The 24,808-nt window shown below is 48.6% G+C and overlaps 1 protein-coding gene across 1 annotated transcript in view; it reads right to left on the bottom strand.

Moving 5' to 3' along the window:
- Positions 1 to 1,976: 1,976 nt before the first annotated feature.
- Positions 1,977 to 24,808, bottom strand: part of GPAM (glycerol-3-phosphate acyltransferase, mitochondrial) — a 43,541-nt gene continuing 20,709 nt past the window's right edge. The window contains exons 10-21 of the mRNA XM_040434619.1: positions 21,753 to 21,965; positions 21,556 to 21,669; positions 21,173 to 21,258; positions 20,208 to 20,317; positions 15,320 to 15,390; positions 14,979 to 15,243; positions 14,134 to 14,276; positions 12,621 to 12,698; positions 10,556 to 10,693; positions 7,756 to 7,945; positions 4,655 to 4,713; positions 1,977 to 2,754 (exon numbers count right to left, since the gene is read on the bottom strand). Coding sequence (XP_040290553.1) covers positions 2,638 to 2,754; positions 4,655 to 4,713; positions 7,756 to 7,945; positions 10,556 to 10,693; positions 12,621 to 12,698; positions 14,134 to 14,276; positions 14,979 to 15,243; positions 15,320 to 15,390; positions 20,208 to 20,317; positions 21,173 to 21,258; positions 21,556 to 21,669; positions 21,753 to 21,965 — 1,584 coding nt within the window. The 3' untranslated portion in view covers positions 1,977 to 2,637. The remainder of the gene's footprint in view (positions 2,755 to 4,654; positions 4,714 to 7,755; positions 7,946 to 10,555; positions 10,694 to 12,620; positions 12,699 to 14,133; positions 14,277 to 14,978; positions 15,244 to 15,319; positions 15,391 to 20,207; positions 20,318 to 21,172; positions 21,259 to 21,555; positions 21,670 to 21,752; positions 21,966 to 24,808) is intronic.

Below are 24,808 nucleotides of genomic sequence, written 5' to 3'. Positions count from 1 at the left end.
GCTCTAACCGTGGGCGCAGCACAATCAGACAATAGGGCTCTAACCGCGGGGCGCAGCACAATCAGACAATAGGGCTCTAACCGCGGGGCGCAGCACATTCAGACAATAGGGTTCTAACCGCGGGCGCAGCACAATCAGACAATAGGGCTCTAACAGTGGGCGCAGCACAATCAGACAATAGGGCTCTAACCGCGGGGCGCAGCACAATCAGACAATAGGGCTCTAACCGCGGGCGCAGCACATTCAGACAATAGGGCTCTAACCGCGGGCGCAGCACAATCAGACAATAGGGCTCTAACCGCGGGCGCAGCACAATCAGACAATAGGGCTCTAACCGCGGGGTGCAGCACATTCAGACAATAGGGCTCTAACAGCGGGCGCAGCACAATCAGACAATAGGGCTCTAACCGTGGGCGCAGCACAATCAGACAATAGGGCTCTAACCGTGGGCGCAGCACATTCAGACAATAGGGCTCTAACCGCGGGCGCAGCACAATCAGACAATAGGGCTCTAACAGCGGGCGCAGCGCATTCAGACAATAGGGCTCTAACAGTGGGCGCAGCACAATCAGACAATAGGGCTCTAACCGCGGGGTGCAGCGCATTCAGACAATAGGGCTCTAACAGTGGGCGCAGCACAATCAGACAATAGGGCTCTAACCGCGGGGTGCAGCACATTCAGACAATAGGGCTCTAACAGCGGGCGCAGCACAATCAGACAATAGGGCTCTAAAAGTGGGTGCAGCGCAATCAGACAATAGGGCTCTAACCGCGGGCGCAGCACAATCAGACAATAGGGCTCTAACAGCGGGCGCAGCGCATTCAGACAATAGGGCTCTAACAGCGGGCACAGCACATTCAGACAATAGGGCTCTAACAGCGGGTGCAGCACTTTCAGACAATAGGGCTCTAACCGCGGGCGCAGCACAATCAGACAATAGGGCTCTAACAGTGGGCGCAGCACAATCAGACAATAGGGCTCTAACCGTGGGTGCAGCACAATCAGACAATAGGGCTCTAACAGTGGGTGCAGCGCAATCAGACAATAGGGCTCTAACCGCGGGCGCAGCACAATCAGACAATAGGGCTCTAACAGCGGGCGCAGCGCATTCAGACAATAGGGCTCTAACAGCGGGCACAGCACATTCAGACAATAGGGCTCTAACAGCGGGTGCAGCACTTTCAGACAATAGGGCTCTAACCGCGGGCGCAGCACAATCAGACAATAGGGCTCTAACAGCGGGCGCAGCACAATCAGACAATAGGGCTCTAACAGTGGGCGCAGCACATTCAGAGAGGTCTTGCAGTCTACACCATATACTAAGGGGCAGGAATTTCTTACACATTGTTGCTAATATGTTCCCTGCTCCCCGTGAGAGTAACCACTATGGGAAGCTCAATGAATACAGAATTATACACTCAAGGATGGTAAGTAGCCCATGACCCTCAATGCAAAAAGACCCCTTCTCTGTGCCTGTAGGTCCCACATCTCTGCATCAATCTTTGACCAAAAACTTCTTAACTTTAACGTGCAACAATGCAAAAATCTCAATTAGCTAAAACAAGAGATGAGAGAAAGGTCCTGGCCGGCTCGCCAAAAATATGCAGAAGTAGAATACAAATGGCAAATAGCCTAAAAGCTAACTGATCTGTAAAACCCAATTTGTCTGCATAAATTTACTGCTTTTTAATTGATGCCAGCCCCACAGTCAGTCACTGTCTTCATGGTCAGTGCCCTTTTGAAATGGTCTACAGACTATCGCCTAATACCGCAGGCCAACCGACTGACATTACGTCACGGAACCGTATGCGTCACGGATGTAAAAACTCCTGTAACTTTCTGTGCAATGTGACTTTGTTGCACTGAAAAGACCCTAAAGTCAATCATGTCTGACCGCAATATTCACCCAATGGGCTACGGAAATCAGAAAAAAGCAGCAGCCCCTAAATCGCATGACATTTCATACATTCAACTGTTTTCCACACCAGAACTCCCTTTTTCTGCATGCAATTTCTATTACTGTTGCATAAAGTTTAAAAATTAAATTTCCTTGGAGCCGTAATCAACGACTACCGAGCATCACAAGGCCGGCCGCGCACCATACAGAAAGTGCCCAAACAGCTGAATGAGGCGGCAGTTTCATCGTTAAATTATACAAAGGTGCTGGACCATACCCAGTTACTTAAAAATTAAATTAAATAAAATTAAAAAAAATTTGCTTAAGATCTAAATGACCTTGTACAAACCAAACAGAAATGTGAGAATATCATATTTCACATTCTCGAAGCCGGGATTCGCAGCGCAGATACCGTAACAATCATGGTAATGGCAACCAAAGGGGGGGGGGGGGGGAAGAATTTTTTTAAAAATAACACAAACTGGAAATTGCGAGATCTCCTCTGTGGTGTGCGTCAGGAAGCATGCCCCTAAATCGTCATTATTAAAAATTAGTTTCTCGAGTCTTTAGGTCACTAGTTGCGATGACTACAATTAAAAAACCAAACAAAAAAATACGGGCACAAGTGGTCACAGCTGGATGGCGCTGGAAGATCGCGGATTCCATGTTACAGGCACTTGTCTGGCGCCGGCGATGTAGTGTGACCGGAGGTCGGTGAGGTCGCTGGTCCCGGTGAGGTCTACAAGACCATGAAAGACACAATGAAGTCCAGCAGTTTGTGCCGGTTGCTCTGAGGTATAAAAGTGCTGCTCAAGTCCAAGACGTTGTTACGATTCTCTTTATGAACTTGGAAAACCTGAAAAAGGAAGAAGAGAAAAGCGCCTTTACAATGCTGCTGTATGGGGGTCAGTCTCTAAAGCCGGTATTAGACAGGCAGATTGGAACGACTGCCGACCATTAACCAATGAACGCGCAATCGCTCATTCATCGGATTCTTTCCGCACGTTTACAGATCGTTTGCCGGCGGCAGATCAGGTTGTGTCATCACCATCAGCAGCCGGCAAACAGTGACCAGTATGGGGGCGAGGGATGGCATTGGCGATCGCTCCTCCCCATACCGCGGAGGAGATCGCTGCATGTAATAGCTGCGGTCTCCTCTGCTGGCGCGCAGGCGATTGCCGGGAAGGAAGCAATTTGGGGTCTTTGACTAGGAATGGCGATGCTTCTGCCGCTATAGTCTACCTTTCTTCTTAAAAGCAAATCAGATAAAATCATGTCTGCAGACGGGCAGCAGATTCAGAGGCGCCGAGGTTTCAGAGCCTCTTCCTTTCCGCCGCCCCTTGGATACATCGCCTGCTTGTTGTGTTTTATTCCTGCTCCCTCTGGCCCCTGCTGGTGACCCCCGGGGCCCTCATCACAGCAGGTTATAAAAGCAGGTGGTTTTTTTCCATTCTACCACGAGATTTAAAAAAAATTCGGAGCGAATGAAACCTGAGGTGGGGAAGGGGGGGGGGGGGCACTGTTCAAAAGCGACGAGAAGGAGCTGGGAGTGAAAGGTGAGGAACGCAGAATAAAGCAAAAAATAAAAAAATCTCCATAAAATGAATTACATTTTTTTTTTTTTTTTTTATCGCTTATGTATAAAACTTTAGGAGTTTATTTTTTTATTTTTATGATTATTTACCCTGCAGGAGTGAATATAAATCTCATGGTATTATGCAGTATCAGAATTATTATTTTTCACTTTATAGAAGGCTTCTCCCCTAAAACTTGAAAAATCACATGTAAAATGCGTGTTTTACACCTACGATTGCGATTCTGGGGTGCGAGCTCATCTGACAAATCTCCGTCTTTAAAGGGGTTTGAAAAACATGGCTGCTTTCTTTTAGAAACAGCGCCTCCACGGGTTGTGTCTGGTATTGCAGCTCAGTAACCATTCAAGTGGATTAGTCTGAGCTGCAATACCTGGCACAAGCTGTGGACGAGTGTGGGGCTGTTCTTGGAAGAGAGGAGTCATGTTTTTATAAACCTTGACAACCCCTTTAACAAGTGAGACTCAGACATGACCATCGAGCATGGAGGCCCTGGAACAGGGCTGGCCAACCTGCGGCCATCCAGCTGTTGTAAGACTACAACTCCCAACATGCCCTGCTGTAGGCTGATATCTGTAGGCAGTCTGGTCATGCTGGGAGTTGTAGGTCGGCCATCCCTGCACTAGGAGGACAGAGGCCCAGGGTTTCTCTCCTTGTAGTCTACGACCAGCATATTATTTAGAATTTTGAAAAGATGAGCAAAAAAAATAATAATAAATAAATCTGTGATAATCAGTTTTCACCCCTTTCACTGTCCCTGCAGATTTACCATCGCCCTCAGTTATCGGGGCGCTGCAGCCGGTCAATGGAGAAGTCTGCCGACTATGGCCTCATGCACACGACCGTTCCATTTTTTGCGGTCTGCAAACCGCGGATCCGCAAAAACGGAAGCCGCCCGTGTGCATTCCACAATTTACGGAATTGCCTATTTTTATCCGTAAAACGGACAAGAATAGGACAGGTTATATATTTTTTGCGGAATGGAGCAACAGATGTAGACAGCACACGGAGTGCTGTCCGCATCTTTTGCGGCCCCATTGAAGTGAATGGGTCCCCATCTGAGCCGCCAAAACGGCGGTTCGGATGCGGACCCGAAAAACGGCCGTGTGCATGAGGCCTATACATGAGAGAACGGACACGAGAGCGTCAAGCGGAAATACTCACCCCAAGATCCACAAAGGTCTTCACTGCGTTTTTCACGAGGCACAAAGTGGCGCTTTCAGCTGAAGAGGAATCAGAAGATAAAACTAAGTCAAACATGGAATCATGGATTCTGTGAGAATGGAAGCCATAACAACAGTGTGAACAGCGGCCAACAGGAAAACCATCAACCTGACCTAATAAAAACAATACAAAACACCTCCATAAAGAGGGATGGGGCATGCTCAGTCACCTCCATAAAGAGGGATGGGGCATGCTCAGTCACCTCAATAAAGAGGGATGGGGCATGCTCAGTCACCTCCATGAAGACGGATGGGGCATGCTCAGTCACCTCCATAAAGAGGGATGGGGCATGCTCAGTCACCTCAATAAAGAGGGATGGGGCATGCTCAGTCACCTCAATAAAGAGGGATGGGGCATGCTCAGTCACCTCAATAAAGAGGGATGGGGCATGCTCAGTCACCTCCATAAAGAGGGATGGGGCATGCTCAGTCACCTCCATAAAGAGGGATGGGGCATGCTCAGTCACCTCCATAAAGAGGGATGGGGCATGCTCAGTCACCTCCATAAAGAGGGATGGGGCATGCTCAGTCACCTCCATAAAGAGGGATGGGGCATGCTCAGTCACCTCCATAAAGAGGGATGGGGCATGCTCAGTCACCTCCATAAAGAGGGATGGGGCATGCTCAGTCACCTCCATAAAGAGGGATGGGGCATGCTCAGTCACCTCCACAAAGAGGGATGGGGCATGCTCAGTCACCTCCATGAAGAGGGATGGGGCATGCTCAGTCACCTCCATGAAGAGGGATGGGGCATGCTCAGTCACCTCCATGAAGAGGGATGGGGCATGCTCAGTCACCTCCATAAAGAGGGATGGGGCATGCTCAGTCACCTCCATAAAGAGGGATGGGGCATGCTCAGTCACCTCCATGAAGAGGGATGGGGCATGCTCAGTCACCTCCATGAAGAGGGATGGGGCATGCTCAGTCACCTCCATGAAGAGGGATGGGGCATGCTCAGTCACCTCCATGAAGAGGGATGGGGCATGCTCAGTCACCTCCATGAAGAGGGATGGGGCATGCTCAGTCACCTCCATGAAGACGGATGGGGCATGCTCAGTCACCTCCATAAAGAGGGATGGGGCATGCTCAGTCACCTCCATAAAGAGGGATGGGGCATGCTCAGTCAGTAGAACTTTCTAAATGTAATTTCTAAAATCGCAATTGCGTAAAAAACAGTGAGTAGATTTTTGTGACGCAGTTAGGGTGCGGCTCCTCGCTCTGAGTTCAACCTAACGTCTTGTGATGTAAGGACACGTGTAAACAAATCATTTACAGGCGATGGGTCCCGACTGACAACCCCCAGGGCGCGGAATCACTGATCTACAATCACGAGGAGTCAGTGAGAAGTTGGACTGAGGAGTCACATGACTGGGGATGGAAGAATAAGGGCTCTTTCACACCTGCGTTCTTGTCTTCCGGCATAGAGTTCCGTCGTCGGGGCTCTATGCCGGAAGAATCCTGATCAGGATTATCCTAATGCATTCTGAATGGAGAGTAATCCGTTCAGGATGCATCAGGATGTCTTCAGTTCAGGATCGGAACGTTTTTTGGCCGGAGAAAATACCGCAGCATGCTGCGCTTTTTGCTCCGGCCAAAAATCCTGAACACTTGCCGCAAGGCCGGATCCGGAATTAATTAAAGGCATTGATCCGGATCCGGCCTTAAGCTAAACGTCGTTTGGGCGCATTGCCGGAGCCGACATTTAGCTTTTTCAGAGTGGTTACCATGGCTGCCGGGACGCTAAAGTCCTGGCAGCCATGGTAAAGTGTAGTGGGGAGCGGGGGAGCAGCATACTTACCGTCCGTGCGGCTCCCCGGGCGCTCCAGAGTGACGTCAGGGCGCCCCACGCGCATGGATCATGTGATCACATGGATCACGTCATCCATGCGCATGGGGCGCTCTGACGTCACTCTGGAGCGCCCCGGGAGCCGCACGGACGGTAAGTATGCCGCTCCCCCGCTCCCCGCTCCTACTATGGCAACCAGGACTTTAATAGCGTCCTGGCTGCCATAGTAACACTGAACGCATTTGGAAGACGGTTCCGTCTTCAAATGCTTTCAGTACACTTGCGTTTTTCCGGATCCGGCGGGCACCTCCGGTAACGGAAGTGCACGCCGGATCCCAACAACGCAAGTGTGAAAGAGGCCTAAGACGAGAATTTACTGCAGCTCCAAAAGAGTATTCCAACACTGCCCCCCAGTGCTCTGCTCCGGTACTGCAGCCAAAAACATTCAGCTGCAGAAATCAAATCAATTGCTGCCCCAACAGTCTCCACTGATGTCACAACCTAGCATCCCCCCGAAACAGCCGTCTGCAGATGAGGTGGGGGAGGGGATTCAGAACTGACAGCTAAAGAGTTTTAGGTTTGTTTGACACTTGCGTTGTGGCATTCCGGTTTTGTGATCTAGCAGAGAATCTCAAAACCGGGACAGAACTGTTCCGTTTTGTCCCTATTCATTTTGTGTCCGGTCTGCAAAACGGATCAAAGCGGATCCGGCAGCAAAACCATTGTAAGGTCAATGATGCCAGAAGCTTTTTCTTCGGATCCGTCAGCCATTGACTTACAATGATTTTAGTCAGGATCAGGTTTATTCCGTTTTGATGAAACACTACCGCATCCTAACATCAGATGGAACCGTTTTGGTCCGGTTTTGAGTTCCTCTGGCGGATCTCAAAACCGGAAAACAAAACGCAAGTGTGAAACAGACCTTACAGAGATTGTAATTTTGTCTTTTTCCATCGAAAAATAAATGGAACTGGAAGTCGGAAATATGGCGCCATGCCGCACGGCATCATAGGTCTGAATAGGGACCATGTACTTCTATATACTGTACATACAGCCAGGGAGGATATGTGCCGCCTCCTTCATTTTCAGGCTTAGAGCGCCATCTGCTGTACGGACCATTGTACTGTTACAAAGAAAGTGTTTATTGGATCTCAGAATTTATTGTGAAGAATTTCGCCCCTTTCTGATAACCCCAGGGCCCTGTGGGGCTGGTATGGTAACAACTACTCCCCCCATCATCAGGGCACATTACTTACTATAAACGGCGACTTTCCTCTCGGTCCTGGCCAGCAGGTATTTGTGCAGATTCTGGGTGAACTCTCTTTCTGTAATGGGTCCAGTAAAGGTATGGATGAATGATGCCGCCGAGCTGTACGCTTCCAGGATCGGACCCAGCAGTCTCTGCAGGAAAGTGATGAAGCTGCGATGCTCCTGTGCTGGGCTCACCTACACCATAAAGTCACCAGTTACATTACTGTACATGAACACATACAGACAGATGAGAAGCACAGTGCTGGGACTCTCCACGTCTACCCAAGGACTGCTGCGACTAACAGGGGAGGTGGCCACTAGATATAGGACAGCAGCTTGCTGCTACTAGTAGGGAAGGGGTGGCGACTAGATGCAAGAACCTGCTGTGATTAGTAGGGGAGGTGGTAACTAGATGCAGGAGGCGGCTGTGATTAGTAGGGGAGGTGGTGACTAGATACAAGAACCTGCTGTGATTAGTAGGGGAGGTGGTGACTAGATGCAGGAGCCTGCTGTGATTAGTAGGGGAGATGGTGACTAGATGCAAGAACCTGCTGTGATTAGTAGGGGGAGTGGTGACTACATGCAGGAACCTGCTGTGATTAGTAGGGGAGGTGGTGACTAGATGCAGGAGCCTGCTGTGATTAGTAGGGGAGATGGTGACTAGATGCAGGAGGCGGCTGTGATTAGTAGGGGAGATGGTGACTAGATGCAAGAACCTGCTGTGATTAGTAGGGGGAGTGGTGACTACATGCAGGAACCTGCTGTGATTAGTAGGGGAGGTGGTGACTAGATGCAGGAGGCGGCTGTGATTAGTAGGGGAGGTGGTGACTAGATACAAGATCCTGATGTGATTAGTAGGGAAGATGGTGACTAGATGCAAGAACCTGCTGTGATTAGTAGGGGGAGTGGTGACTACATGCAGGAACCTGCTGTGATTAGTAGGGGAGGTGGTGACTACATGCAGGAACCTGCTGTGATTAGTAGGGGAGGTGGTGACTAGATGCAGGAGGCGGCTGTGATTAGTAGGGGAGGTGGTGACTAGATGCAGGAGGCGGCTGTGATTAGTAGGGGAGGTGGTCACTAGATACAAGAACCTGCTGTGATTAGAAGGGGAGGTGGTGACTAGATGCAGGAGCCGGCTGTGATTAGTAGGGGAGGTGGTGACAAGATGCAAGAACCTGCTGTGATTAGTAGGGGGAGTGGTGACTACATGCAGGAACCTGCTGTGATTAGTAGGGGAGGTGGTGACTACATGCAGGAACCTGCTGTGATTAGTAGGGGAGATGGTGACTAGATGCAGGAGCCGGCTGTGATTAGTAGGGGAGGTGGTCACTAGATGCAGGAGCCGGCTGTGATTAGTAGGGGAGGTGGTGACTAGATACAAGATCCTGATGTGATTAGTAGGGGAGGTGGTGACTAGATGCAAGAACCTGCTGTGATTAGTAGGGGAGATGGTGACTAGATGCAAGAACCTGCTCTGATTAGTAGGGGAGGTGGTGACTAGATGCAGGAGCCGGCTGTGATTAGTAGGGGAGGTGGTGACTAGATGCAGGAGGCGGCTGTGATTAGTAGGGGAGGTGGTGACTAGATGCAGGAGGCGGCTGTGATTAGTAGGGGAGGTGGTGACTAGATGCAGGAGCCGGCTGTGATTAGTAGGGGAGGTGGTGACTAGATGCAAGAACCTGCTGTGATTAGTAGGGGAGGTAGTGACTAGATGCAGGAGGCGGCTGTAATTAGTAGGGGAGGTGGTCACTAGATACAAGAACCTGCTGTGATTAGTAGGGGAGGTGGTGACTAGATGCAGGAGGCGGCTGTGATTAGTAGGGGAGGTGGTGACTAGATACAAGAACCTGCTGTGATTAGTAGGGGAGGTGGTGACTAGATGCAGGAGGCGGCTGTGATTAGTAGGGGAGGTGGTGACTAGATACAAGAACCTGCTGTGATTAGTAGGGGAGGTGGTGACTAGATGCAGGAGGCGGCTGTGATTAGTAGGGGAGGTGGTGACTAGATGCAGGAGGCGGCTGTGAGTTGTAGGGGAGGTGGTGACTAGATGCAGGAGGCGGCTGTGATTAGTAGGGGAGGTGGTGACTAGATGCAGGAGGCGGCTGTGATTAGTAGGGGAGATGGTGACTAGATGCAGGAGGCGGCTGTGATTAGTAGGGGAGGTGGTCACTAGATACAAGAACCTGCTGTGATTAGTAGGGGAGGTGGTGACTAGATGCAGGAGCCGGCTGTGATTAGTAGGGGAGGTGGTGACTAGATGCAGGAGCCGGCTGTGATTAGTAGGGGAGGTGGTGACTAGATGCAGGAGCCGGCTGTAATTAGTAGGGGAGGTGGTCACTAGATGCAGGAGCCGGCTGTGATTAGTAGGGGAGGTGGTGACTAGATGCAGGAGCCGGCTGTAATTAGTAGGGGAGGTGGTCACTAGATACAAGAACCTGCTGTGATTAGTAGGGGAGGTGGTGACTAGATACAAGAACCTGCTGTGATTAGTAGGGGAGGTGGTGACTAGATTCAGGAGGCGGCTGTGATTAGTAGGGGAGGTGGTGACGAGATGCAAGAGCCTGCAATGACTGCTGGGGAAGTGGAAGGTGCTGCTATGCCTACTTTGGTGCTGGCTCCAAGACTTGGAGTACATGTGGTGCAGATGGGCTTTGTACAGGGGTTTTCAATGTAATCTACTTATGGACTGCTTGCCATTAACATGAACAGTGCTGCCAAGAGGAGACCGCCAACAGGTAGGTTATGAAAATTCTATGCAAAGGCACAGGCTCCTCTATGAGCAGGTAATTAACATTTTTGCACCTTCAGATAACGATCCCTTTGCTCCTCCCCAAAATCGCTGTCTTCATCCTCCTCCTCGCTCCTCCAGCGCACATGGTCCGACATCTTGTTGCCCCAAGTGGACTCTGTTAGATTTGGACTCCCGTCCTCCTGATCTTCCTTGGATTTAAAAATGAATAAATCTCATCAAATCCAGATATGTCACTACAATTTATGTCTCCAATCACACCCAAAGCTGCATTCACACTTTGACTAGTCACTAATTATAGTCACACCCCCTTAAAGGGAACCTGACATCACATAATGGCTCCCCTACCGCCCGCAGTGCCTCACAGCCGTGGTCACCACCTCTCCAACGATGTCTTTACCCGTTTTATTCAATGGAAAACAACTTTATTCATCACGGGCGGCGTACGTGCCCCTGCCCATTTCCCCCCGATTGACGTCAAGCTAGCCACGCCCCTGCCCGTTTCTCCGTGAGATGAGAGCTGGTTTGGAATGTCTCGGTGCACAAGGCTGCCATTGTAAGGAATGCCGACTATCTGTCTCATGGATAGGTTGTTGGCTTGCACATACCTGGCTTTTGGCATATAGCCTTTGTGTGGTTGTCTATTGCATGTCGTACATGATAGGAGTCCAAGACGCATCCAGCTATCCTCCTAATACTGTTTCCAAACCATTTTGATGGCGCCGTTCCATTTTCAGCATCTGCACGGTGAGCCGAGCTTCAGTGTGCTCAGCTTCAGAGCCTCCCTCCCAGGAGTCGGCGCCTGCGCAGTAGACCTCTGAAGTCAATTACATTGAAAATCAGCTCACGCCGCAGATGCCGAAAACTAAGCAGAACAGCGCATGCGCAGGAACATAATGTCTAAAGGGGGAAACGGGCAAGGCACGGGCAAGCTGCGAATATGCATATGTAGTACCCCAGAGTGGCACTACCATTCCTACACCCTTCTACATTCTCTAATGGCTAACACTAATGTCATCTTTGCATTTATTCCAGGTCCTTTACATTGTGCATTCCTATTATTGCTATGAAACTGTTGTATTTCATGTAATGTGCCTAGTTGTCCAGCAGATGGCAGTGTGCATCTGGCAGAGTGAGAGAGATATCTTTAGATAGAATGGAACTTACCATTCCATTCTCCCCCTTTTGGGCAGAAGTGGGATAGTCCCGCTTCCCACCAAGGGAGAGGCTGCAGGAAGCCTTTATAGTGGAGTCTAGTGTTGGAAGCAGATGAGTCAAGATGGTGCAGTGAGGGGAATGGCCGTCCCTCCTGCCGCAGAAGTCCCTAAAGGGAAGCAGCTCACAGAGCACCATGACTCCTTACAGATACAGTTATAGTATCACGAGCGGGTCAACAGCCAAAAGCACCACGCTCGAAAGGTTTCAGAACAGTCCTAAAGTCCAGCTACCAGACGGAAGCCAGAGTTTAGCACAGCAGAGAGATAAAGCAGAATATTCAAGTTCACCTGCCAGTTTACACCAAAACCTGCTGGAACCAAGAGAAAGACAGATTATTGTCTGGATGCCAGTTTATTCAAGTAAAGCTGCTGAACGTTATAAAGTCTGGACTTGACTTATACTCCACCTCCACCATTACTCTCCCCTTTATTGCTTCGGAGCCAAACCCTGTGGAACGACGGTATCCAGGCAGGAGCACCGTGACACACACAGAAACTATTAAGGCCGCACCACACCACTTGGCATTCCTAAAAACCTGTGACACGATCGGCCCTGGGGTGCGGCACGTTGGGATGAATAACGTCGTTTTCCATTGGATGAAACATCGTTGGAGATGACCACGGCTGTGAGGTACTGCAGGCGGTTGGGGAGCCATTATGTGATGTCAGGTTCCCTTTAAAGCCCAACTGAGACCCGACTCCTTGTTTCTGGGAGATGCAGGTTTTCAACGTCTACTGTGCACGGCTCAAACACTACATCTCCCACAAAGAACTTCAGCGGCAGATACTAAACAGACAAGAGATCCTGCAGCACAGGTAATGCAGCTCTGGGGGTGACTGGAGTACTGAAGTGGTTACTGTATAACGTGTACAGATTTAGAGCAGGACACAATCGAGTTACCTCTGCCACCAGGAGGACGCCGTACGTGATCAGCCGCTGGACGGCCTCGTGGCAAACCTGGTAGAACATCTGGCAAGGCTGAAAGACAGGAACACCCGTGAGAAGGAGCTTCCTCTGCCCGGATCCCTCAGCTCAGAGTCGGACGGGCCCACCAGAGTACCAGAGGATCCTCCAGTGGGGGGACCAAGCTCTGACCATAATAAAACAGGGCCCTTAAAGAGGTTATCCAAACCTGTAACACCCCATCCCCCACAATGCCCGGGCCCCTCATACAGAAAATACTTACCTGGTCCCGATGCCTGTGACCGTCCAGATCCCTCCACGACCATCGCTGCGTCTCCCCGTCATGAATATCACAACATCGGGGAACGGGGGTAGGTGCAGCGACCTGGCCACTGGCATCACGTGTGACGTCACCGTCGCAGCCTGCTATTGGCTGCATCTACCCCCCACCCTCTCCTGTCACCGGATGTTGTGATCTGCACGACGGGGAGACACAGTGACAGCCGCGGAGGGATCCGGAAGTACACAGGCGTCGGGGACCAGGTAACTATTCTCATTACCAGGGGCCGGAGATTACCGGTTTGGATAACCCCTTTATGGTCCCATATACACAGATGGCGGTGGGCCCAAGGGACTCCATTCCGACACTGCCTCAGCTAAAGCTGAAATTTGGTCCACATGGCATTATTGTGATCAGACAGCATTATTTGGCAGTTTTATTTGACCACTGGATGGCGATCTTAACGGAGCAGTGAGCGACAGGACTGCTTGACTACTGCATGGCGCTGCTACACGGGCGCTGTGTGACCCATTATGGTACATGGGTGGCATCATCTCACCACTGCAGGGTGAAATTACACAAGCACTATGTAGCAGTATATTTTGACCACTACGTGGGCACTGCTTGGCAGTTTGTTTCTCGCCACTGTACGGTGCTGCTACATGGCACTTATGAGGTGGTATTATTTGATGAGTGTATAGTGCTGATACATGAGCACTATGTGGAAGTACTCCTAGACCACTGTATAGACTCTCTACATGGGCACTAAGAGGTGGTATTATTTGACCACTGCATGGCACCACTACATGGACACTGTACTATTTGGCCACTTCATGGATCCTCTACATGGGCACTGTGTAGTGGTATTATTTGACATGCATATGGCACCCCTACATGGGTACTGTCTTGCAGTACTATTTGAACACTTTATGGGCACCAACTGGCGGTATTATTTAAGTATTTTACAATGACTGCTGTAGGTGTGCGGTTTGGTTTTGAAGTGTTCCCATACCCCTGATACTGTTATGGTGGGTGCTCTTCGCTCTGGGTCTTTTATGACTCTGCTGTCAAGGTGCATTGGGGCCCCTGGAGTTCAGGCGATCATGGGGTACCCAGCTTTATCCACATCTCATGGCTCTAGCCAGTAAGTGATCACCAGTGTGACCATTACTCATTTCCAGAGCCCGGGACGGGACGCTACCCCCGTGGCTCGGGCCCCTCTCACCTTACCAGAGCAATCACTCCTTCATTAGAGAGCAGGTAACACAAGGCAGCGGCGGTGCGGAGCAGTCTCTCCTGGCTGATGGTCCCCTCAGAGGCTCCGAGCGTCACGTCACTCGTCCTCCTGCTGAGCTCTACATGCAGAGCGCTGGCTGTAGAGCAGCAACATCATCAGCACCGTACACTTAAAGGATCACTCCACCCAACCAACATTCACTTGAAGGAAGCCTTGATATAACTATTTTGAACCGTATATTAGGGAATTCCAATTCATTCTACATGGAGCCTGAGGTACATTGTATGGTTCCATTGCATGAGTATAGGGGCAATTTACCTGCAGCACCTGAGAGGGGGGCAGTAGAGTAAAATCTGCACCGGGGGCAAATCCAGCAAATACCCCAAAATATGTATGAAGAAATTTCTGAGAATGCAATTTTCTAATGTGTGATATAAAGTGACTTTAAAATGGTACTGTCACTTTAAAAGTTAACCAAGCCCATATACTAAATAGCAGGTGCTATGCATTTTGAGTTAACCCAAGTTAATAGAGAAGCTCAGTTGTGATGCAAAAACTTTCCCTTTAAGGCCCTAAACCCATCTGAAGTTACATAGTATTTTATGCTCCAGTCACACCCAGAGCTGCATTCCCATTATTACTGCTTACTTACAACCTGAATGCAGCCCCTGGCATATTCCGTACCTGCCTAAGACCAGCAGAGTTGTTTGAATCAGACTTTCCCCACTGACTAAAGAGTGAATGCAGCTCTGGAGGTGACTAGAGCATAGACAGGGCATAACTGAGTAACCTTCACAATGTTATCTATAAGCAGAGGTCCGCGGATCCCAAGACTCACCCACAATGGCCTCAGCGATGTAGACGTGAAGGACACCATTGCTGTAGAAGTTCAGCTCAAACACGGCCGGGATGTTGGTGTTGGGGGCGATGAAGAACTCGTTGCTGGGTCCGGAATGGGTGATGACCACAGAGTTCCCCAGGAGGTGGATGGCGTGCATGACCACGTCCTCACAGCTCCCCGAAAATCCCAGGTCAAAGTCCCGAGCCAGGACCTCCTCCTTCATGGAGAAGAAGTCCTCCACCAGCACCGAGAGGCTTACGCCCTGTGGAAACATGTCCGACTATGGTGAGACATCCAGGCTCAGAGCCATGGAGACAAGCACATAGACCATGACCTACCTCCCGATAGCGGTACAAGAGCAGGCAGGCGACCATGTGGGTGGACATGACGGCACAGCACTGGTCCGCAGCTGGGGGAGAAACAGCGAGAACAGTTACACAGGAGGCAAAAACTGAGTCAAAAAGTTACATCAAGATCCAGAAGAATCCTCGGCTGAAGCCCGGAGAGGACCAGGAGAGGCGCGCTCCACAGAGGAGGCTCCCTCCGGCATAGACTTTAGGGCTCATAGCTGCAGCACAAGCATCAACTGAGGCTTAGAAAAGAACAGTGCAAGCGCCATCGAACCTTAAAAACATTCTACAAAAAAAATGGCTGCCACCTTCGGAAAACCGTGCCACACCTGTCCACAGGTTACTGTGAGTTACTGCAGCTCAGCCCTATTCACCTCAGTACATCTGGGGTGCAATACAAGACAACCCTACAATGTTCCAGTATACCGTCTAAGCCAATTCCTCCATTTTCAAGATCTCTGCTTGCTGTCATTTTGAAGTACATTTTCACTATTTATTTCCAGTAAAGAATAATCAGCCCTGGCCATGTGATGGGCACACAGGTAAAGCTATTCCTTACAGTCCTGTTACAATCTATTGCATGATTAAAAACAATGTTTACCCAATTGTAAGTAAATAATGAAGGTTCCTATTCAATGATGGCAAGCAGAGATCTTGAAAATGAAGAATTGATGCAGAAATATGCAGGATTTTTTTAAATTTTTGCTAAAACCAGCATATTCTGCTAATTATCGACTTCACACACTCGACAGGAATCTCACAATTGGTCTGTGTAGGATTTCGGAGGGGGCTACACACAGACACATAGTCCTACTCAATTCTACGGGAGCAACTTAAAATTAGCTAGGGGGACGCGGCAGAAGACCCAGGAGCCCATTGATAGCTTTACTTTTTCAACCCTTTTCCCTGCTTCTAAAGTATCAGAAATAAAAAAAGATGAAATTTTTCAAACAAAAAAAAGATTTTTCATATTATTTATACAGCAACTATGCAGATCAGTCTGTCTCCATGGTAACAGACTATAAAAACCCTGTGTAGTCAGACACTCTTTTGCTACTATGTAAGTATGTTACCACTGCTGAGAAATTAAGGGGCCACTAACACCCAAAGGGAAAGGTCATAATAAGGGTGTCTAATAACATTGCACATATGATACAAATGTCACAGGAAGTTCCAAGCCCTGGAAAGATCAGTAATAGATTGTATTCTCCTGTCCTACAGTCATCCTCTTCCCTGACATGCCTGATAACAGGGGGGAAATAGACTGTATTCTCCTGTCCTACAGTCATCCTCTCCTCTGAAATGTCTGATAACAGGGAGCAATAGACTGTATTCCCCTGTCCTACAGTCATCCTCTCCCCTGAAATGGCTGATAACAGGGGGCAATAGACTGTATTCTCCTGTCCTACAGTCATCCTCTCCCCTGAAATGGCTGATAACAGGGAGCAATAGACTGTATTCTCCTGTCCTACAGTCATCCTCTCCCTGAAATGGCTGATAACAGGGAGCAATAGACTGTATTCTCCTGTCCTACAGTCATCCTCTCCCCTGAAATGGCTGATAACAGGGAGCAATAGATTGTATTCTCCTGTCCTACAGTCATCCTCTCCCCTGAAATAGCTGATAACAGGGAGCAATAGATTGTATTCTCCTGTCCTACAGTCATCCTCTCCCCAGAAATGGCTGATAACAGGGAGCAATAGACTGTATTCTCCTGTCCTACAGTCATCCTCTCCCCTGAAATGGCTGATAACAGGGGGCAATAGACTGTATTCTCCTGTCATACAGTCATCCTCTCCCCTGAAATGGCTGATAACAGGGGGCAATACAATCTATTGCCCCCTGTTATCAGCCATTTCAGGGGAGAGGATGACTGTAGGACAGGAGAATACAGTCTATTGCCCCCTGTTATCAGCCATTTCAGGGGAGAGGATGACTGTAGGACAGGAGAATACAGTCATCCTCTCCCCTGAAATGGCTGATAACAGGGGGCAATAGACTGTATTCTCCTGTCCTACAGTCATCCTCTCCCCTGAAATGGCTGATAACAGGGGGCAATAGATTGTATTCTCCTGTCCTACAGTCATCCTCTCCCCAGAAATGGCTGATAACAGGGAGCAATAGACTGTATTCTCCTGTCCTACAGTCATCCTCTCCCCAGAAATGGCTGATAACAGGGGGCAATAGACTGTATTCTCCTGTCCTACAGTCATCCTCTCCCCTGAAATGGCTGATAAAAGGGGGCAATAGACTGTATTCTCCTGTCCTACAGTCATCCTCCCCCCCTGAAATGGCTGATAACAGGGGGCAATAGACTGTATTTTCCTGTCCTACAGTCATCCTCTCCCCTGAAATGGCTGATAACAGGGAGCAATAGACTGTATTCTCCTGTCCTACAGTCATCCTCTCTCCTGAAATGGCTGATAACAGGGAGCAATAGACTGTATTCTCCTGTCCTACAGTCATCTTCTCCCCTGAAATGGCTGATAACAGGGGGCAATAGATTGTATTCTCCTGTCCTACAGTCATCCTCTCCCCTGAAATGGCTGATAACAGGGGGCAATAGACTGTATTCTCCTGTCCTACAGTCATCCTCTCCCCTGAAATGGCTGATAACAGGGAGCAATAGACTGTATTCTCCTGTCCTACAGTCATCCTCTCCCCTGAAATGGCTGATAACAGGGGGTAATAGACTGTATTCTCCTGTCCTACAGTCATCCTCTCACCGAAATGGCTGATAACAGGGAGCAATAGATTGTATTCTCCTGTCCTACAGTCATCCTCTCCCCTGAAATGGCTGATAACAGGGGGCAATAGATTGTATTCTCCTGTCCTACAGTCATCCTCTCCCCAGAAATGTCTGATAACAGGCAGCAATAGACTGTATTCTCCTGTCCTACAGTCATCCTCTCCCCAGAAATGGCTGATAACAGGGGGCAATAGACTGTATTCTCCTGTCCTACAGTCATCCTCTCTCCTGAAATGGCTGATAACAGGAGACAATAGACTGTATTCTCCTGTCCTACAGTCATCCTCTCCCCTGAAATGGCTGATAACAGGGAGCAATAGATTGTATTCTCCTGTCCTACAGTCATCCTCTCCCCTGAAATGGCTGATAACAGGGGCAATAGACTGTATTCTCCTGTCCTACAGTCATCCTCTCCCCTGAAATGGCTGATAACAGGGGGCAATAGACTGTATTCTCCTGTCCTACAGTCATCCTCTCTCCTGAAATGGCTGATAACAGGGGGATATAGACTGTATTCTCCTGTCCTACAGTCATCCTCTCCCCTGAAATGGCTGATAACAGGGAGCAATAGACTGTATTCTCCTGTCCTACAGTCATCCTCTCCCCTGAAATGGCTGATAACAGGGGGCAATAGATTGTATTCTCCTGTCCTACAGTCATCCTCTCCCCAGAAATGGCTGATAACAGGCAGCAATAGACTGTATTCTCCTGTCCTACAGTCATCCTATCCCCAGAAATGGCTGATAACAGGGGGCAATAGACTGTATTCTCCTGTCCTACAGTCATCCTCTCCCCTGAAATGGCTGATAACAGGGAGCAATAGACTGTATTCCCCTGTCCTACAGTCATCCTCTCTCCTGAAATGGCTGATAACAGGGAGCAATAGACTGTATTCTCCTGTCCTACAGTCATCCTCTCCCCTGAAATAGCTGATAACAGGGAGAAATAGACTGTATTCTCCTGTCCTACAGTCATCCTCTCTCCTGAAATGGCTGATAACAGGGGGAAATAGACTGTATTCTCCTGTCCTACAGTCATCCTCTCCCCTGAAATGGCTGATAACAGGGAGCAATAGACTGTATTCTCCTGTCCTACAGTCATCCTCCCCCCTGAAATGGCTGATAACAGGGGGCAATAGACTGTATTCTCCTGTCCTACAGTCATCCTCTCCCCTGAAATGGCTGATAACAGGGAGCAATAGACTGTATTCTCCTGTCCTACAGTCATCCTCTCCCCTGAAATGGCTGATAACAGGGGGCAATAGACTGTATTCTCCTGTCCTACAGTCATCCTCTCCCCTGAAATGGCTGATAACAGGGAGCAATAGACTGTATTCTCCTGTCCTACAGTCATCCTCTCCCCTGAAATGGCTGATAACAGGGGGTAATAGACTGTATTCTCCTGTCCTACAGTCATCCTCTCCCCGAAATGGCTGATAACAGGGGGCAATAGACTGTATTCTCCTGTCCTACAGTCATCCTCTCCCCTGAAATGGCTGATAACAGGGGGCAATAGACTGTATTCTCCTGTCCTACAGTCATCCTCTCCCCTGACATGGCTGATAACAGGGGGCAATAGACTATATTCTCCTGTCCTACAGTCATCATCTCCCCTGAAATGGCTGATAACAGGGGCAATAGACTGTATTCTCCTGTCCTACAGTCATCCTGTCCCCTGAAATGGCTGATAACAGGGGGCAATAGACTGTATTCTCCTGTCCTACAGTCGTCCTCTCCCCTGAAATGGCTGATAACAGGGAGCAATAGACTATATTCTCCTGTCCTACAGTCATCCTCTGCCCTGAAATGGCTGATAACAGGGAGCAATAGATTGTATTCTCCTGTCCTACAGTCATCCTCTGCCCTGAAATGGCTGATAACAGGGGCAATAGACTGTATTCTCCTGTCCTACAGTCATCCTCTCCCCTGAAATGGCTGATAACAGGGGACAATAGATTGTATTCTCCTGTCCTACAGTCATCCTCTCCCCTGAAATGGCTGATACCAGGGGGCAATAGACTGTATTCTCCTGTCCTACAGTCATCCTCTCCCCTGACATGGCTGATACCAGGGGGCAGTAGATCGCGGTGTCTGGGCTTCCACATTACACATATCAGTCTATACTCACTAAACAGGACGTGATTGGCCAGGTTGGTGATGATCTGCCTCCTGATGGGGCAGTCCACGTGCAGGTCCGGGGTGGCGCTCACCACGCTCTCAGTCACCACATCCGATGGTCTGAAGTCATAAAAACACAAACATTTCACAAATCACATCCAAAGTGACATATGAACTGTAAGAAGTAAGAGGCAAAGCTCAAGCATTGCACAACTTTATAATATACTTTGTGTATTAAATGCTCATTACCTTCAAGATCTCTGCTTACTGTTAGTGAACAGACGTGTTCCTGTTTACCCATAGAAGCTGACAATCTGTCTCAATCTACTACATGTCAGAGCAGAGGGTTTGTAACAATGCATCAGTATGGACGATACTCAGAGAGTTAAACACATCAGCAGCAGCAGAAATCTCTCTCTTGTCCTTATAGTTTGTTACATTTTACCTGCACTGATACATTGTATCAGTTTGATGTCCAGGCTTTTTAACTTACAGGGAACTGTCTATGCTGCACACAAGTGTAACAAACTCTAAGCTATGTAAAGGTACTGGAGCATGTACAAATGTTCTAAATCAGGATATATATTATAGGGTTACTATTCACTGCCAGCCAGCAGTGATCTTCAAAAGGATGAGGACGTGAAACACAAAGTTGTAGAACTTCTCATTGCACATTTCAGCCTGATACATTTTGCTTTTTCAACCTACACACAGCTGCACAAATCTCTCTCCTGTCCTGACAGTTTGTTACAATGTATCAGTGCAGTGACATGCCTCATTCTGGAGTCCAGCCTGCTTACATCACAAAGGATTGTAGCAACAATGTAACTGTGAGACGTATGAGGTCAGGACAGATTTTCGGCCTCTGGATTTGAATAATAATTTATCATTTACAGGCAGCAAGCAGAGATATTGAAAATGTAAAAAAATAGCAATAAAGCACATATCCATGAAGTGTAATCCATGGGGCCGGACCTGGAGGAGAGGATTGCGGGCAGCAGGGCTTGCTCCAGACACACGGGCGCAGGGGTCGGCTTCTGACGCTGACTCTCCAGATATTCCTGCGAGAATAAACTTTATTAATCTTCTTCGCACGTCTATCCGATCCCTGGAAAGCTGAGTGACAGCCGACAGGGCAGCCACTAGTTTCCAAGGAGGTGTCACCCAGCTTTCCCAGACTTCAGTTTGGTTATGTAACCAGCACAAGGATCCTGGGAAAGCTGGGTGATGTAATGTCAGTCATATTGGTTGTCACCCATCTTTCCCAGAATCAGATAGGGCAATGACTAGTCAATAACACAAGGCACTGGTATAAATAAAGTAGCATGATGTCATGCCCATCGTCAGGGTTCACTTACTTTTAGAGAGAAGGGCTGTGCAAAGTCCATGCGGACGCAGCCGTAGTTCTTCCTTAGCATCCTGAAGACCCCCTTGGCGATGCCCCAGAGACTCTCGTCTTTCTTGGGCTTCCCCTTAACACATGATGAAAGGTTGGGGTCACCTTCTTGGACCATCAGGCGCCTCCCACCGCAGTAGGATCAGCGGCGGCACTCACCAGCTGCTCGCTGTTATAATGTCCCTCTATGATACGATCGTAGGAAATCCCCACCGGGATGACGAGGACGTCGGGGACGGAACTGCTGCACAGCGTGTCCACAATGACCGACAGCAGGCCGGCTCTGCCGCACGACGTCTTCCCACTCCGTGAGCGCGTCCCCTCCAGGAAGATCTCCAGGAACTGCTGCTGATGCAGGAGCTGCTCGATGTACTGGAAGATACAGGGGCGGCAGCGTTAATGGTGGGAGCGGGGAACCCCCAGACTGGTCTGCTGGGTCAGAGGTGTACAGTGAAGAGGAGCAACCGGGAGAAAAGCAGTCACCACCAGGGGGCGCTGGAAGACCAGTGCTGAAGTGGAGGAGGACATCAGCCGAGCTCATCATGTGTGATACTGCCTGCTGAGCGGTGTATCTAATCCTACCCTGTGTGATACTGCCTGCTGAGCTGTGTATCTAATCCTATCCTGTGTGATACTGCCTGCTGAGCTGTGTATCTAATCCTATCCTGTGTGATACTGCCTGCTGAGCTGTGTATCTAATCCTATCCTGTGTGATACTGCCTGCTGAGCTGTGTATCTAATCCTATCCTGTGTGATACTGTCTGCTGAGTTGTGTATCTAATCCTATCCTGTGTGATACTGTCTGCTGAGCTGTGTATCTAATCCTATCCTGTGTGATACTGTCTGCTGAGCTGTGTATCTAATCCTATCCTGTGTGATACTGTCTGCTGAGCTGTGTATCTAATCCTATCCTTGTGATACTGCCTGCTGAGCTGTGTATCTAATCCTATCCTGTGTGATACTGCCTGCTGAGCTGTGTATCTAATCCTATCCTGTGTGATACTGCCTGCTGAGCTGTGCATCTAATCCTATCCTGTGTGATACTGTCTGCTGAGCTGTGTATCTAATCTTGTGTGATACTATCTGCTGAGCTGTGTATCTAATCCTGTCCTGTGTGATACTGTCTGCTGAGCTGTGTATCTAATCCTATCCTGTGTGATACTGTCTGCTGAGCTATGTATCTAATCCTATCCTGTGTGATACTGTCTGCTGATCTGTGTATCTAATCCTATCCTGTGTGATACTGTCTGCTGAGCTGTGTATCTAATCCTATAGTGTGTGTGTGATACTGTCTGCTGAGCTGTGTATCTAATCCTATAGTGTGTGTGTGATACTGTCTGCTGAGCTGTGTATCTAATCCTATCCTGTGTGATACTGTCTGCTGAGCTGTGTATCTAATCCTATCCTGTGTGATACTGTCTCCTGAGCTGTGTATCTAATCCTATGTGATACTGTCTGCTGAGCTGTGTATCTAATCCTGTCCTGATTGATACTGTCTGCTGAGCTGTGTATCTAATCCTATCCTGTGTGATACTGCCTGCTGAGCTGTGTATCTAATCCTATCCTGTGTGATACTGCCTGCTGAGCTGTGTATCTAATCCTATCCTGTGTGATACGGTCTGCTGAGCTGTGTATCTAATCCTATCCTGTGTGATACTGTCTCCTGAGCTGTGTATCTAATCCTATCCTGTGTGATACTGTCTGCTGAGCTGTGTATCTAATCCTATAGTGTGTGATACTGTCTGCTGAGCTGTGTATCTAATCCTGTCCTGATTGATACTGTCTGCTGAGCTGTGTATCTAATCCTATAGTGTGTGATACTGTCTGCTGAGCTGTGTATCTAATCCTGTCCTGATTGATACTGTCTGCTGAGCTGTGTATCTAATCCTATCCTGTGTGATACTGCCTGCTGAGCTGTGTATCTAATCCTACCCTGTGTGATACTGTCTGCTGAGCTGTGTATCTAATCCTATCCTGTGTGATACTGTCTGCTGATCTGTGTATCTAATCCTATCCTGTGTGATACTGTCTGCTGAGCTGTGTATCTAATCCTATCCTGTGTGATACTGCCTGCTGAGCTGTGTATCTAATCCTATCCTGTGTGATACTGCCTGCTGAGCGGTGTATCTAATCCTATCCTGTGTGATACTGTCTGCTGAGCTGTGTATCTAATCCTATCCTGTGTGATACTGTCTGCTGAGCTGTGTATCTAATCCTATAGTGTGTGATACTGTCTGCTGAGCTGTGTATCTAATCCTGTCCTGATTGATACTGTCTGCTGAGCTGTGTATCTAATCCTATAGTGTGTGATACTGTCTGCTGAGCTGTGTATCTAATCCTGTCCTGATTGATACTGTCTGCTGAGCTGTGTATCTAATCCTATCCTGTGTGATACTGCCTGCTGAGCTGTGTATCTAATCCTACCCTGTGTGATACTGTCTGCTGAGCTGTGTATCTAATCCTATCCTGTGTGATACTGTCTGCTGATCTGTGTATCTAATCCTATCCTGTGTGATACTGTCTGCTGAGCTGTGTATCTAATCCTATCCTGTGTGATACTGCCTGCTGAGCTGTGTATCTAATCCTATCCTGTGTGATACTGCCTGCTGAGCGGTGTATCTAATCCTATCCTGTGTGATACTGTCTGCTGAGCTGTGTATCTAATCCTATCCTGTGTGATACTGTCTGCTGAGCTGTGTATCTAATCCTATCCATCTAGATATGATAGAAACTTTTAAATACATAAAGGGAATCAACAAGGTAAAAGAGGAGAGAATATTTAAAAGAAGAAAAACTACCACGACATAGTTTTAAATTAGAGGGGCAAAGGTTTAAAAGTAATATAAGGAAGTATTACTTTATTGAGAGAGTAGTGGATGCATGGAATAGCCTTCCTGCAGAAGTGGTAGCTGCAAATACAGTGAAGGAGGTTAAGCATGCATGGGATAGGCATAAGGCCATCCTTCATATAAGATAGGGCCAGGGGCTATCCATAGGATTCAGTATATTGGGCAGACTAGATGGGCCAAATGGTTCTTATCTGCCGACACATTCTATGTTTCTATGTTTCTATCCTGTGTGATACTGTCTGCTGAGCTGTGTATCTAATCCTATCCTGTGTGATACTGCCTGCTGAGCTGTGTATCTAATCCTATCCTGTGTGATACTGCCTGCTGAGCTGTGTATCTAATCCTATCCTGTGTGATACTGTCTGC

The sequence above is a fragment of the Bufo bufo genome, chromosome 6 (assembly GCF_905171765.1).
Source record: "Bufo bufo chromosome 6, aBufBuf1.1, whole genome shotgun sequence".
Taxonomy (NCBI): domain Eukaryota; kingdom Metazoa; phylum Chordata; class Amphibia; order Anura; family Bufonidae; genus Bufo; species Bufo bufo.
The sequence above is the reverse complement of the archived record's forward strand: the minus strand, read 5'-3'. Positions and strand labels throughout refer to the sequence as shown.